The 14,673-nt window shown below is 37.3% G+C and overlaps 1 protein-coding gene across 3 annotated transcripts; it reads left to right on the top strand.

Moving 5' to 3' along the window:
* The first annotated feature begins 6,352 nt into the window (after positions 1–6,352).
* LOC103418429 (uncharacterized) lies at positions 6,353–14,422 on the top strand. Of its 3 annotated transcripts, XM_029105564.2 has the most exons (5): positions 6,370–6,539; positions 7,031–7,121; positions 7,269–7,828; positions 8,198–8,420; positions 13,291–14,422. In XM_029105564.2, the coding sequence occupies exons 3-5, from the start codon at positions 7,284–7,286 to the stop codon at positions 14,371–14,373; spliced, it is 1,851 nt and encodes a 616-aa protein (XP_028961397.2). In that variant the 5' UTR covers positions 6,370–6,539; positions 7,031–7,121; positions 7,269–7,283; the 3' UTR covers positions 14,374–14,422. The 3 variants fall into 3 exon arrangements, with proteins under 3 accessions (XP_028961394.2, XP_028961397.2, XP_028961398.2); XM_029105561.2 differs by lacking the exon at positions 7,031–7,121 and having other exon boundaries at positions 6,353–6,539; XM_029105565.2 differs by lacking the exons at positions 6,370–6,539; positions 7,031–7,121 and having other exon boundaries at positions 7,138–7,828.
* Positions 14,423–14,673: the final 251 nt, after the last annotated feature.

Here is a 14,673-nt window from a genome sequence, read left to right as displayed (position 1 = left end):
ATGGTGTGCGTGTGGGTCTCGGTGCAGAGATAAAGGAGAGGTGTATGTGGGTCTCGGTGCAGAGAGAAAGGAGAATGAGGAGCAGAAGGCCGTGGTGTGTGTGTGGGTCTCGGTGCAGAGAGAAAAGATAGGGATGAGAGAGATCGGAGAATGGAGAAGAGAGATCGAGAGATCTGTGTGTGTGTGTGTGTGTGTGTGTGTGTTTGGGAGAAGGGAGAAGAGAGATCGGAGAAGGGAGAAGAGAGATCGGAGATCTCTGTGTGTGTGTGTGTGTGGGAGAAGGGAGAAGAGAGATCGAGAAGGATCGAGAGAGAGAGAGACAGAGGTCGTGACTCGTGTCTACGTGTGTGATGTTTGTGTGCGTGCGTTGTGTGCGTGTGTGGTTGCGTGCGTTGTGTGTGTGTGTGGGTTCCTCCTGTCAGGAGGACACATGACTTACTCAGGATTCCCGACAAGTTTTACAATTATTTTGACAATTTCAGACCACTTTTACAATTATAACTTGTATTCTTTTCAGACCATGGATGGTGGTTTCATTCAAAACCGTGTGCCGATATTCTTTTAAAAGATGGAGTATCAGAGCCATTGTGATATTCTTTCAAAGCTGCCATTGTGATATTCTTTCAAGAGGTGGAGTATCAGAGCCATTCAAAGCATTTTCGTTTCTTCTTCTTCCCTTACCCTTTTCAAAGTCATTCCAGATCCATTCCAGAGCTTGAACACAAAGGGTTCCATATTTAAAGTAAGTTTACAAACTTATATTTATATTCTTGTAATTTATACAACAACAAAAAAATTTGTGTGGACTCGTATGTTAATTTTTTTAAGTAATTAATACTTGCATGTTAGTTTTTGTAAGTAACTAAGTAATGTTAACAATTACATGTTAATTTTTTTAAGTAATTAATACTTGCATGTTAGTTTTTGTAAGTAATTAAGTAATGTTAACAATTACATGTTAATTTTTTTTAAGTAATTAAGTAATGTTGTATAATTATTCCCTAGGATAATTTTAATATGTTTAATGTTATTTATTATTTTATTTCCCTTACCATTTTCAAAGTCATTCCAGATCCATTCCAAAGCTTGAACACAAAGGGTTCCATATTTAAGGTAAGTTTACAAACTTATATTTATATTATTGTAATTTATACAACAACAAATAAATTTGTGTGGACTCGTATGTTAATTTTTTTAAGTAATTAATACTTGCATGTTAATTTTTGTAAGTAGTTAAGTAATGTTAACAATTACATGTTAATTTTTTTAAGTAATTAAGTAATGTTGTATAATTATTCCCTAGGATAATTTTAATATGTTTAATGTTATTTATTATTTTATTAATATTAGGTTTTATTATCAAATTGGATTATTATTCATTAATATTATGTTTTTTTATTATCAAATTGGATTATTATTCATTAAATTAGATTATTATCAAATTGGATTATTATTCATTAAATTGGATTATTCATTAAATTGGCTTATTATTAAATTGGGTTATTATCAAATTGGATTATTATTCATCACTATGTTTTATATTAGGATTATTTTTTTATCAAATAGGATTATTATTCATTAATATTAGGTTTTTTTTATTATCAAATTGGATTATTCATTAAATTGGATTATTATTAAAGTGGATTATTATTAAATTGGATTATTATCAAAAAGGAATATTATTCATCACTATGTTTTATATTAGGATTATTTTCATGAAAAATAATTATCATCATTTATATTAGGATTATTTATATTAGGATTATTATCAAAAAGGAATATTATTCATCATTTATATTAGGATTATTTTTTTATCAAATTGGATTATTATTCATTAATATTAGGTTTTATTATTGCATATTATTTTTTTAATTACTTAAATTTTTACAATCATTTTCTTTACTTCATATTTAATTCTTCTGTAGAATAACTTTATTATTTAGGTTCTCTTATATAACCGTAATCACTACTACATTTTTTGGCCAAAAAATATTTGTCTAATTTTCATGAAAAATAAATGTAGGTACATTTACGATGTCTAGTGGAGCTACTAAACATGATCCAGCTTGGGAACATGGATACCCAATAGACGGAAACAAACATGGCACAATTTGCAAATATTGTGGTCGGGTAATGAAGAGTGGCGGAGTGACACGACTTAAGTACCATCTTAGTGGATTAGATCCAGCAAAAAATGTCCAACGATGCGATAATGTCCCCCCAGAAGTGAAGGCATTCATCAGCACATTATTAAAAAATAAAAAACAGCAGAAGGAAAAGATAACACAGGGAATGGAAAATATTCGAGCTGGGCTACGGGGAGAAGTCTATGGCCAAGCGATTGACAGTGATGATGATGACGATGAGGACGAATGTGATGATGACATGGGACCTGAAGAACGACGCAGTTTGAAACAAGCATTACGTGCCTCCAAACAGTCAGCATGGGAAAGAGAACACCTTCATAAAATTCCTAATAGAGCACAAGGTTCCGGGACAAGTGGTGGTGCACAAATGAGACGGGGAGGCAGTCTTAGAGAATCACAACCAACACCACCAATAGCCCCAAGTTTATATAAGTCATCCAAAGCACGTCAAAAGAGTGTTTGGAGTTATTTCACTGGAGGTAATGTGAATGAGGGAATGAGGCGTCTAATTAGCAAGTTCTTTATCTATGAAAATGTCCCTGCTGCGAAGGCATCATCACATCATTTCAAAAATATGGTAGTGGGATGTCAACAGGCCGGTGTTGGAGTACAACCTCCCACTCCCTATGAGATAAGAAACAAATATTTGGGTATGGAGTATAAAGACATTGGCGAGTATGTTAACAAGTTGAGGTCAAAGTGAGAAACTAATGGTTGCACAATCATGTGTGACGGATGGATCGGCCCGACCAGATTGCCTATCATAAACTTCATGGTATACTCCAAGGGAAAGACAATTTTTTTGAAGTCTGTTGATGCTTCAGACCATATAAAGAATTACAAGTATGTTTACAAATTATTGAGGGATGTAATCATGGAGGTGGGAGAGCATAATGTTGTCTAAGTCGTGACCGACAACGGTTCTGCATTTGTCAAATCTGGAAAAAAGTTAATGAAGCATCATAATGTGTTTTGGACATCATGTGCAGCACATTGTATTGATCTCATGTTTGAGGCAATGGGGAAGAGAGAGAATGTTGCTACTGTGGTCAAAAGAGCTAGAACGATCACAAATTATATTTACAATCACGGTTGGTTGTTGGCAAAGATGCGTGAATTTTACAAAGGAGAAATTATTCGTCCAACTACCACTCGATTCGCCACCAACTATATTGCATTAGACAACCTACTCAAGAAGAAAGCAGGGTTGAAGCAACTGTTCACTAGTGACGATTGGGCCAACCACAATTTGAGCCGCTCAAATACAGGTCGTATGGTGGAAAGTATAATGCTTGATCATGCTTTTTGGACTCAATCAGAACATGTGTGTCAAGTGTTTGAACCTCTTTACAAAGTTTTACGGATCGTTGACACAGAAGTGTATCCTACTATGGGGGCAGTATATGAGTTGATGCGTGTAGTGAAGGATGAATTGGAAAGAAAACATGGTGCAATGTGGGTCATAAAGATAATTGAAGACCGATGGTATAAAACATTATACCACGATTTGCATGCAGCAGGTATAAATTATGTCATAATTTGCAATTCATTTCTTTAGTTGCATGAGTATTATTTCTCTTATTAGAGTATGTGTTTCTTTGAACATCATATTATTTGAATCCCCGATACCAATACAGACCCAGTGTTGGAGATGATGGTAACCTTATACATGTTGTACATAATGTATACTCTAAATTAGACCCTGCATCACCAGCAGTTGGCTAATTTGGAAATGAGGTACATAATTACTTAAATTATAATAATTACTTTGTTGGATTAAACTAACACAATTTATTGAATTCAGCTAACATGGTTTAAAGATGCAAGAAGAACTTTTGGAGAACCAACATCAGTTGCTGCTCGAACAAATATGTCTCCTAGTGAGTATAAACATATTTCACTATAAGTTTATAATAGAATTTGTTGGAGTTATTAGGCTTATCAACATTGTTTTTCATTGTAGCTGAATGGTGGATCATGTATGGGACCGATGCACCAACTGTGAGAAAGTTAGCAATCAAAGTATTATCACAAACAACTTCCTCATCTGCTTGTGAAAGAAATTGGAGCACATTTGCACTCATACACACAAAGCAAAGAAATAAGTTGGCTCATAGTAGCTTGGAAAAATTAGTTTATTACTACTACAACATGAAGCTTCAAATTCGAGATAAGGAAGCAGAAATAGATCATGTCGACCGTGGTGACCCACTAGATGTGTTTGATATTGTTGGTGAAGATGATGATACAGAGGGTAACCAACTTTTTCAATGGATTATACCTCTTCATTTAGATGATGATGAAGGCAACCCAGCTCCCAGAGTTGCTGAAGAAGCACGTAATGAAGGGATAAATGTAGAAAGAGTATTAGAGGAGGAGGTGGGATCTAGCAGCGCTGACTCTTTGGAAGAACTTTTATGCCCAAGACCAAGAAACACTGGAATTCCACCTTCTTCCAATCCTACACAACCACAACATCGTGCTGATACTAATGATAGCTCTAGTACAAGATCAGGAGACTCACCTACCACCGGAGGTGGGAATGATGAAGGACATAGTGGAGCTGGAGGTAGTGGTGGTGTATATGGAAACTATTATGGACCACCTCCCGGATTTATGAGCCACTTCACTGGTAAGGCAAACTTCACGCATGCAACACATGATGATGACCATGGCAGTAGGCGGGCAGGACCAGGAATTGGTGCCATAGGGAAGGACTATACTCGCAGAGAAAGAGGCAAGGGGATTTTGTCAAGTCAAGAAGATGACTCGTTATCTAGAACTTCGGACTCTGTTGGAGTGAGAAGTAGTAACTATGGTAATACTCATAACCAACCATTTCCCTACCCTTCATATCCCATTCCTTTTGGGATGGAATCGAGCGACTCATGGAAACAATTCGAGACTCAATCTTCAAATGATTTTGCTTATGGACAAGGTCAACCAATCTCAGATCCATATGGGTGGCATGTTAACAATTACATGCAAAATTATTTTGGGGATTTATCATTTGATAACTACTCTTCACAATACACTCACTCTACACATAGAGATGATGAAGATAGTCAAAATTTTGAACCTCATAGGAACTCTATGTGGTACTAAGTCACTCATGTATCTTACCATGCAATGTATAAAGTGTAAAATATTGTACTAATTCATTATATATAAATGATTATGGTGTGTTTAGACTTCTTTCATTAATTACTACATATTTTCTACACTCACAATGTTTGTCAGCTCGCTATATAATCAACTTGATAATGTTAAATCCATCATGCAATGTATTTCCTTCCAATTTTTTGTGATAAACTAATAGATAATTGACTAAATAAACATCCTGCAAAGTTTCAATAAAAATTTCCAAGTTTTTCTTACAATTTCTGTGGTTTCTATGTAATTTTTATCGATATCGATATTATCCCGATATTTCCATCGATATTTCCGTGTTTTCGAACTACCGATATTTCCGATATTTTCCTCCTTGGTCTTCTCTAGCCACGTGGATATCTCCAGTGACGGTTACCACGTCTCTTGGTACTTTTCTACGATGTGTTCTCCAATGCACGTGTCACACACACAACCCATCTCTGTCCATAACATGTAGAGAGAAAGGAGAGAGAAAGGGAGGCAGATATTGGTACATCTCCCCCAACACAACACAACACTGTAATCTGTCACGTCACATTGCCCTCCAAACCCTTCACATAGGAAAGAGATCCTTTTCGATCCCTGCCTTTTAATTCTAGAAATTCAGTAATTTGCATCATTAAAATTTAATTAAATAATAATTATAATTTTTAAAATAAATTTTTATTTGTAATCATCGAATTAAATTTCAATGGACCGAATTCATAGATCCCTAAAATTTGGAAGAAGAGATCCGAGAGGATCCCTTTCCCTTAATAAATTTTTTTGAGTCTGAATAGTTTTTTATGCATGGAAAAAGCAACATGGAATTTTAAATTTCAATCACAGACGGATTTGAGTAGAATAACGGCTCGGTTTGGTTCCGTTAAATTTAGAAAAAGCATTTACGGTTGGTTGGGCTTTTAATTCAAACAGTAAGTTGTTATGTTTCTAAGGCTTAGTATATGAATAGTTATGTTTTTATGATTAAATTTTAAACTCTTTTGATTAATTAATAATTTTAGGATGATTTTTTTATTAAATTAAATACTCAAATTATTTTCATTAAAAGAATTGCATTTGACATTTTAAATTGTTCTGTCGTTGGATCCTCTCTCATACCCTCCAATAATTGTCATATGCCTCCGTCTTTCTTTCTCCTTTTCTTCATCCTCCGTCCTTTCGTCCCTCCGTCCCACGAATTATTTCTGTAACTAGGGGAATTAGCTTCTATTTATCCGTCAGAGGCTGAGGATCGTACAGGTTTTTCCTCTCTTTCGATCGTCTTTATTTTTCTTCTCTAGTTCTGGAATTCTCATTTAATTTTACTTGGGTGTTGGATTTGTCTTTGATCGAGCAGTTTCACTCTGTTATTTTTTGGGCTGAAACCAAGGGCTTTGGCTTGTAATTCTGTCTGCTTGTAATTTGGTCAATAGTTCCCTCCTCCTGAGACATCGTTTGACTGCAATAATAGGGATCGATTATTCTTGTTATTATTATTCTATTTAGTTATCCTTGTGAATTAAAGAAAATGTTAAATTCAATATAAATTTAATTTTTTGTGAGGTATTATTAGAAATATTCCACTGCTTTAGAAAAGGTCGAAGGATTTCATCTTGTTGTTATGTCTCTGATAAAACTGAAAATTAAAAAAAAAAAAAGTCAATTTATCCTAAAACTGAAAATTTGATGTATGTTTTTGTGTCTAATCTACGTTTATCCTAAAACTGAAAATTTTATGTATATTTTTGTAGTCTTATGATATGAGTATGTTACAACTGGACTATTATCTGTTGGCGGACGAGAAGGATGGACGTATAATTCTTCCTACTTGCCTTCCAATGAGTATGATATGAATATGTTACATACGGTTACATAAATTTTCTTTTGAATGTGTCGGATTGAAACTATGAAAGTAGCTGTGTTATCTATCTGTGCAATACAAGAATACAAGTTGGAAGACTGTTAATTTTGCCGTTTTAATCGTAAAAGGTGCAGCAACAATTAATGTATACCAGTACAGCTTTTGAAGCCTCCTGTCCATCCTCACCTTCCTCCCCCACAACCTCCTCCTCCTCATTAGAAGATGAGATTTACGACGTGTTCTTGAGCTTTAGTGAAGATACGCGCAAAACATTCACGGACCACCTCTACTGGAAATTGAAAGCGGCCAGACTCGACACCTTTATCGACGAGAACGAGTCAATGCGAAGAGAGGAAGCTATATCAGACAAAGTGAAGCGAGCAATCCGAGGGTCTAGAATTGCTGTCATCATCTTCTCAAGGAGGTATGCAGATTCAATCCGGTGTCTTGAGGAGCTGGTGAAGATCATGGAGTGTAAAAGAACAATGGAGCAAATGGTTTTGCCAATATTTTATGATGTTGATCCTTCGGATGTCAAGAATCAGTCTGGGACTTTTGCAAAAGCATTTAAGAAACACGAAAACCATTTCCATCAAGTTAAAGATAAGGACGAAAAGCTATGGCTATGGAGAAATGCTCTTACTGAAGCTGCAGATTTGGCCGGTGAGGATTTTGCAAAGACTGACGGGTAATTATTTACTTATATCTTCCTTTTTTCTTCTTTAACCTTGCATAATATATTTAATTTCATTTAACATAAGTTTTGGTTTTTTAAGCCTCTATTTAGCAAATGTCGAAAATATTAATTAAAAAAATATTTATTTATTTTACACATTGTACTGCAGAGCTTGGAAACTATGATACGAGATTTTGTGTGGTCAGATATGGAGCTAATAACATGGGTCAACGTAGTACATAATGCTTTCAGAAGTTTTCAAAATTTTAATCGTAATCCACGATTTTGATACATTAATTACTAAACAATTCTTGATCTAATTTAATCTGGCAGTTGCAAAATAAATCTTATTTAAGCTTAATTTTGGGTTTTAACTACCAGGTATGAAGGAGAGTTTATCAGGAAAATAATTGACGGGATCACTAGAATACTGAAGAACACATCCTTAGGCGTAGCCACCGGACAAGAAGGTAATCTAATGATGCATGATATGATTCGAGACATGGGCAGAGAAATCGGGCTTGCTGAATCCTCTGGCAACCCTGAAGAACGTAGCAGATTGCGGGTTCCTGAAGATGTAGCAGGTGTATTGAGGAACAACTCTGTAAGTAACTCACAATCAAATTCTGTTAAATTCTTGTGCACAACAAAAGAGAAGTACATGCACATCCTCATCAGATAAATTTCAATACCGATGTGTCAACCATATACTATACAATACGTTGATTGGAAATTAATGTTGAAAAATCGCACACTAGACCTTGTTCTTTAATGTAACAAACGGCAATATATTAAACTAGCAAATATAGAAAACTTAGAAACACACAAGACTTATACTGGTTCGGCAGAACTTTTGCCTACGTCCAGTTATGATTTCTCTAGGTAGAGAAATCACCCTTCCTTTGATTAATAATAGAGAATTACAAAACTTTTGCAAAACCCTAGAACTAATATCTCTCTCTTATCTTGGCTGTCACAGTTTTTCTCCCCTACAATTTATGCCTTGTCGTAGCCTATTTATAGGCATAGGTTCAGCTTCTATGTCCCAAGGCTAATTGAATTCCTATTCTAAGTGGATTATGAAAATACACTTATCCAAATCCAATAGACTTCTAGAAATCCAAACCTAAATTGAATAAGGAAAACTGAAATTCTTTCCTAAACCCTCTAGGACAAGAATCGGTATACCTTTCATTTTCCCTAAAACAATCCTAAACCAACTGGGACACTTTGACGAGCCAAAAAACATAACAATCTTCACCTTGGTGAGTCAAACCAAGTCTTGATCGTTGCACCCTAGAGCACCTTTGAACCTTCTTGAAGCAGCTCTGGAAATCTTCAAGAGCCGTCACCTTGGCAATCGTCTTCTTGCCTTATTGCACCTCAAGTGAGGAGGTGCTCCACTGTAATCAATCAACGAGATTGATCAAGTTCAAGCAATGCTTGAACTTCTTGGCCGGCACTATCTTTGTAAGGAAATTTGCAGCATTGTGATCTGTATGGATCTTTTCAATCCAAATCTCCTTAGACTCCACCCAATCTCTGATTCTATGATACCTTGCTTCAATGTGCTTTGATCTTCCAGAAAAAAAACCTGATTGTTTACCAAGTGAATGGCACTTTGACTATCACACTTCAACTTCACACAATCTTCAGTGATTCCCATTTGACTTACCAAGCCACTAAGCCAAATTGCTTCCTTTCCAGCTTCGGCCAATGCAATATACTCTGCCTCTGTGGTCGACAAAGCTGTAACTGGTTGCAGTAGTGTCCTCCAACTGATTGGTCCCTCTGCGCATGTAAACACATAACCAGAAGTTGACCTTCTCTTGTCCAAGTCCCGTGCATAATCGGCATCCACATATCCTAACACCCCTGCATTTTCCTTTTGCTTCTCAAACATAATTATTTGTTGCCAAGAACCCTTCCAATAACGCAAAATCCACTCGATTGCATCCCAATGTTGCTTTCGTGGATTTGCCATCTATCTGGAGACACTGATTGCTTGAGCTATGTCGGGATGTGTGCATACCATTGCATACATAAGGCAACCCACGACATTAACATAAGGCACCTTCTCCATTACTTGTTGCTCTTCCTCGAACTTAGGACGCTGTTGACCACTTAACCTGAAATGAGCCGTCAAAGGAGTTGAAACTACCTTTGCTTCTTGCATGTTGAACTTCTCAAGAACCTTCTGAATATAATTGGCTTGTGATATCCAGATCCTTCTAGCGATCCTATCTCTCTGAATTTCCATGCCAAGGATCTTCTGTGCAGCACCTAGATCCTTCATATCGAACTCCTTGCTCAATATCTTCTTCAAGTCTTGAATTCTAGGCTTGTGTTGACAAGCAATTAGCATGTCATCCACATATAGCAATAACAATATGATCATCCCATCTTGGAACACATGATAGTACACGCAACAGTCATATAAACATTTTCTAAAATTAATTTTCAGCACGAAGGAATCAAACCTCTTGTACCACTGCCTTGGAGACTGTATCATGCAATACAGGGACTTCCTTAGCTAACATACTAGGTTCTCTTTCCCATATTCAACAAACCCTTCTGGTTGAGCCATGAAATTTGTCTCCTCTAGATCCCCATGAAGAAATGTTGTCTTCACATCCATCTGCTCAATGGCCATGTCATGCTGAATTGCCATTGCTAAAAGCAATCTGATTGAAGTATGCTTGACTACAGGTGAAAATATCTCATCATAATCCATCCCTTCCTTTTGTGAGTACCCCTTAGCCATGAGCCTTGCTTTGAATCGCATGACATCTTGTTCATGTAGTCCTTCCTTTTCCCTAAATACCCACTTGCATCCAACTAGCTTTCAGTTTTTGGGCTTAGGAACCAACTCCCAAATAGAGTTCTTGTAAAGAGACTCATTTCTTCTGTCATAGCACTTATCCAACTATCTCGCTTATCTCTCGCTATAGCTTATCGATAAGTAGTCAGATTTCCTTGACTAATGTTAAGAGCATAATTAACTTCGTTTTGATCAAACCCAAACTTGTCAGGTTTCTTCTTGTTCCGATTTCTAGTGCTATGCATCTCTGGAATGCAAGTGGCTTGTTGGTTGGAGTTCGAACCCTTTGGGATGTCTGGCGGATTAGAGTGCCTTCAATTTGCCTTGTTTCTTGCTCCACCTGATTCCTAACTGGTGAACGATGCTGATGTTCTTCTTCTTCCTCAAAACCATCAGATTCGGCCTCTTGCTCGATTTACTCCACCTGAGCTTCTTCTTCATCTGAACTGATTAACGGAATCTTTGTTGCTTCAGTTTCAGCATTGTCCTTCTCCCTACTCCTCTCGACTTTATTCAAAGGCATGATTGTCTCATCAAAGACAACATCTCGGCTGACAACCTTTTTCCTGTTATTGATATTCCAAAGTTTGAAACCCTTAACTCCTTTCTCAAAACCTAAAAATATGCAATGTGTAGACTTTGATTTGAGCTTGGACCTTTCATCACTTGTAATATATAATCTTTCCTCCAGTTTGATTCTCGGTTTTTGTTTTCCATTCCTTGAACTTTGCAAAAACCTCGGATTTCTATGTCATGAAATAAACCCAAACCTTCCTAGAAAAATCATCCATGAGAGTAACAAAATACATGGCTCCACTATTTGATTTAGTTGGTGTAGAGCCCCAAACATCTGAGTGAGTATAGCTGAGTTGCTCCTTGCTTCGGTTATCTACACTGCTACTTGCGAATGATACCTTTTTTTGCTTCCCGAGAACACCGTATTCACAAAAGTCCATTTCGCAAGATGACACACCTTCAAACAGGCCTTGCTTGTGTAATTCTTGCAACCCTTTCTGGCTTATGTGCCTGAGCCTATGATGCCAGAGTTTAGTCTTGTCTTCTATACTTTGATTTACAGAAACAGCTGCTCCTCCGACTATAATGGTCCCAATTAACTTATACAACTTATTGGTTTGTAGGTCACCCCACATTACCACTATCAATCCTTTGGTTACCCTGAGTCTTCCTTTTTAAGACTTGTACCCATAACTGGCCTCATCTTAAAGTACCCAAGGAAATCAAATTCTTTCTTAGTCTAGAGACATACCTTGACGTTCCCCAAAGCTTGTATCATCCCATTGAACATTTTGATTCGAACAGTGCCGATTCTTCTTACAGGACATGAAGAATCGTCCCCCATTAAGACTTCCTCGCTGTCGACTTAGTTCTAAGTACCGAACCATGCTCTTACTGCACACATGAAAAGTGCATCCGGCATCTAAAATCCAATTTGTGAACGCCTTGGAGCCTGATGTTATTGAAAGAAGCTCCTCGTCACTCTCATGCTCGTTGACTGCACTAATTGAACATGAGCTTCCTTCCATCTTGGCTTTCTTCTCTTTCCAAATCTTGCAGTTCCTCTTGCAATGATCGGCTGAACCACATTCGAAGAAACTTTCATTCTTTTCCTTTTTCTTCTTGGATTTTGACCTACCTCTGTTGCCGGCATTCATCTTCTCTTTTGACATCCTAGAACACCTTGAACGTATCTCTTGATACCAATTGTTGAAAAACCGCACACTAAACCTTGTTCTTTAATGTAACCAACGACAATAGACTAAACTAGCAAATATAGAAAACTTAGAAACACACGACTTATACTGGTTCGGCAGAACTTTTGCCTACGTCCAGTTATGATTTCTCTAGGTAGAGAAATCACGACTCTTTTGATTTTGATTAATAATAGAGAATTACAGAACTTTTGCAAAACCCTAGAACTATTCTCTCTCTATTGTTTTGGCTGTCACAGTTTTTCTCCCCTACAATTTATGTCTTTCCCGCAACCTATTTATAGGCATAGGTTTGGCTTACATGTTCCAAGGCTAATTGAATTCCTATTCTAAGTGGATTAAGAAAATACACTTATCCAAATCTAAATAGACTTCTAGAAATTCAAACCTAAATTGAATAAGGAAAACTGAAATTCTTTCCTAAACCCACTAGGACAAGAATTGGTATACCTCTAATTTTCCCTAAAACAATCCTAAACCAACTAGGACACTTTGACGAGCCAAAAAACCTAACAATTAACAAACCCATACCACAGGTTGAACGAAAAGAGAAATAGAGACCGAAAGGAAAGTATAAGATAGAACTAAGGTACTTGAATTTATTGAATTGTCTCAAAGTAACTAAAAACATACGTCCTGCTCTTCTTAAATACAATGGGAAAAATATTACATGTAACAAAAGCTGACATGATAACTAACTATTATAGACGGTTGTAAGACACAACTGAAGTGTAAGCACAATTCTATGGCTTCGATCAAGAGGTAGTGCAGCCAGCTGAGAGTAAATAATAAGGCTGCCTATCAGAGGTTGTGCTTCCCTTTTACAGTTATACGTCCAGTTTATAGCTTTGCTTTCGTGTGTATAAGCCGTTCAAATGAAAATAATCCGTTTCTTACTCAGTTCCTTTCTGTATTCCTAACAGGGTACGAGAAAAATTATAGGACTCAGTTTAGATTCGCATGAATCTGACAAGCCTGGCTGCAGTACAGAATCATTTCAAAAGATGCAAATTTTGAGAGCGCTCAAACTCACTGGAAGTTGCATGCATCATTCTACTCTGGCACGATCCCCAGACTTTCTAGAAATCATAAAACTAGAGAAGCTGATACTCAAAGGCTTGCCGGATTTGTCAGAGATTCACTATTCCGCAGCACACTTGTTTAACCTGAATTATTTATCACCGGACTTACTGATGGAACTGATAATCGATGACTGCAAGAGTTTGTCCAAGTTTCTCCCTTCCACGGTACAACAGAAGAACCTTAAGCATTTATCGCTTGTGAACTGCAAGTTAACAAATGATGCTATTCCTAAGGATCTTGGGGGCCTATCTTCTTTAGAAGTTTTAGATCTAAGAGGCAATGCTTTTAGCCGGCCACCTTCCCTCAGTGGCCTTTCCAAGCTTCAAGTCTTACACTTGGGTAATTGTAAGAACCTTGGGGCACTCCCAGATTTACCTAAAAAATCGAAAATACTGAAAGCGAATGAGTTCATGGCACTGAAAAAGAAGACCGTGAGGAGGGCCGACAAAGAACAATTTAGGGAAGGGAAATCTGCTGACAGAGAGCAAAAGAAGCTTGAGGAGGAGGCAGCAGAGGAGAATGAGTTCATGGCACTGGAAAAGAAACCCGTGAGGAGGGCAGACAAAGAACAACTGAGGGAAGGGGAGTCTGCTGACGACGAGCAAAAGAAGCTTGAGGAGGAGGCTTTCATGGCACTGGAAAGGAAAGCCGTGAGGAGGCCCGACAAAGGACAATTTAAGGAAGGGGAGTCTGCTGACGAGGAGCAAAAGAAGCTTAATGAGGAGGCAGCAGATAAGAATGAGTTCATGGCACTGGAAAGGGAAGCCGTGAGGAGGGCCGACATAAGACAGTTTATGGAAGGGCACACATTTGCTCATCCTGTTATTCTTTATCGTCGGACAGTATTAAGCAAGAAGAAAAGGACAATACTTGGTTATTCATTAGCCAGTGCAAAAAAAATTGACTGTACGGTGGCCCAATAAAAACAAAACACATGTTACAATTATAATTTTATAAACCTAATCTCCTCCATCCTTTCTCTGTCGATCCCGCACCAAAATCCTCCTATTCTTTATCGTGGAAGCCATCGCAGCACCCCCGTCGTCGTCTGGAATCTCGATCGTGGAATCTATGGTATTACGAAACATTCGCCCAAAGTTCAACGAATAATTTCAAGCTCCCTCATAATTTTTCTTCTGGGTGAAATATACTTCGTAGGGTTAGCAAGATGTATCTGATCTGTCATGGGTTTGGTGAAATTTGAGGGGTGCTGTCATGGCTTC

Source organism: Malus domestica, chromosome 07 (genome assembly GCF_042453785.1).
Source record: "Malus domestica chromosome 07, GDT2T_hap1".
NCBI lineage: Eukaryota > Viridiplantae > Streptophyta > Magnoliopsida > Rosales > Rosaceae > Malus > Malus domestica.
Note: the sequence above shows the minus strand (reverse complement) of the source record. Positions and strands in the feature narration are given on the sequence as shown.

Coding starts and splice junctions, on each gene's coding strand:
- LOC103418429 (XM_029105561.2), top strand. CDS start 7,284: ATGTATACCAGTACAGCTTTTGAAGCCTCCTGTCCATCCTCACCTTCC. Junction 7,829..8,197: donor GATTTTGCAAAGACTGACGG/GTAATTATTTAC, acceptor TTTAACTACCAG/GTATGAAGGAGAGTTTATCA. Junction 8,421..13,290: donor GTGTATTGAGGAACAACTCT/GTAAGTAACTCA, acceptor TATTCCTAACAG/GGTACGAGAAAAATTATAGG.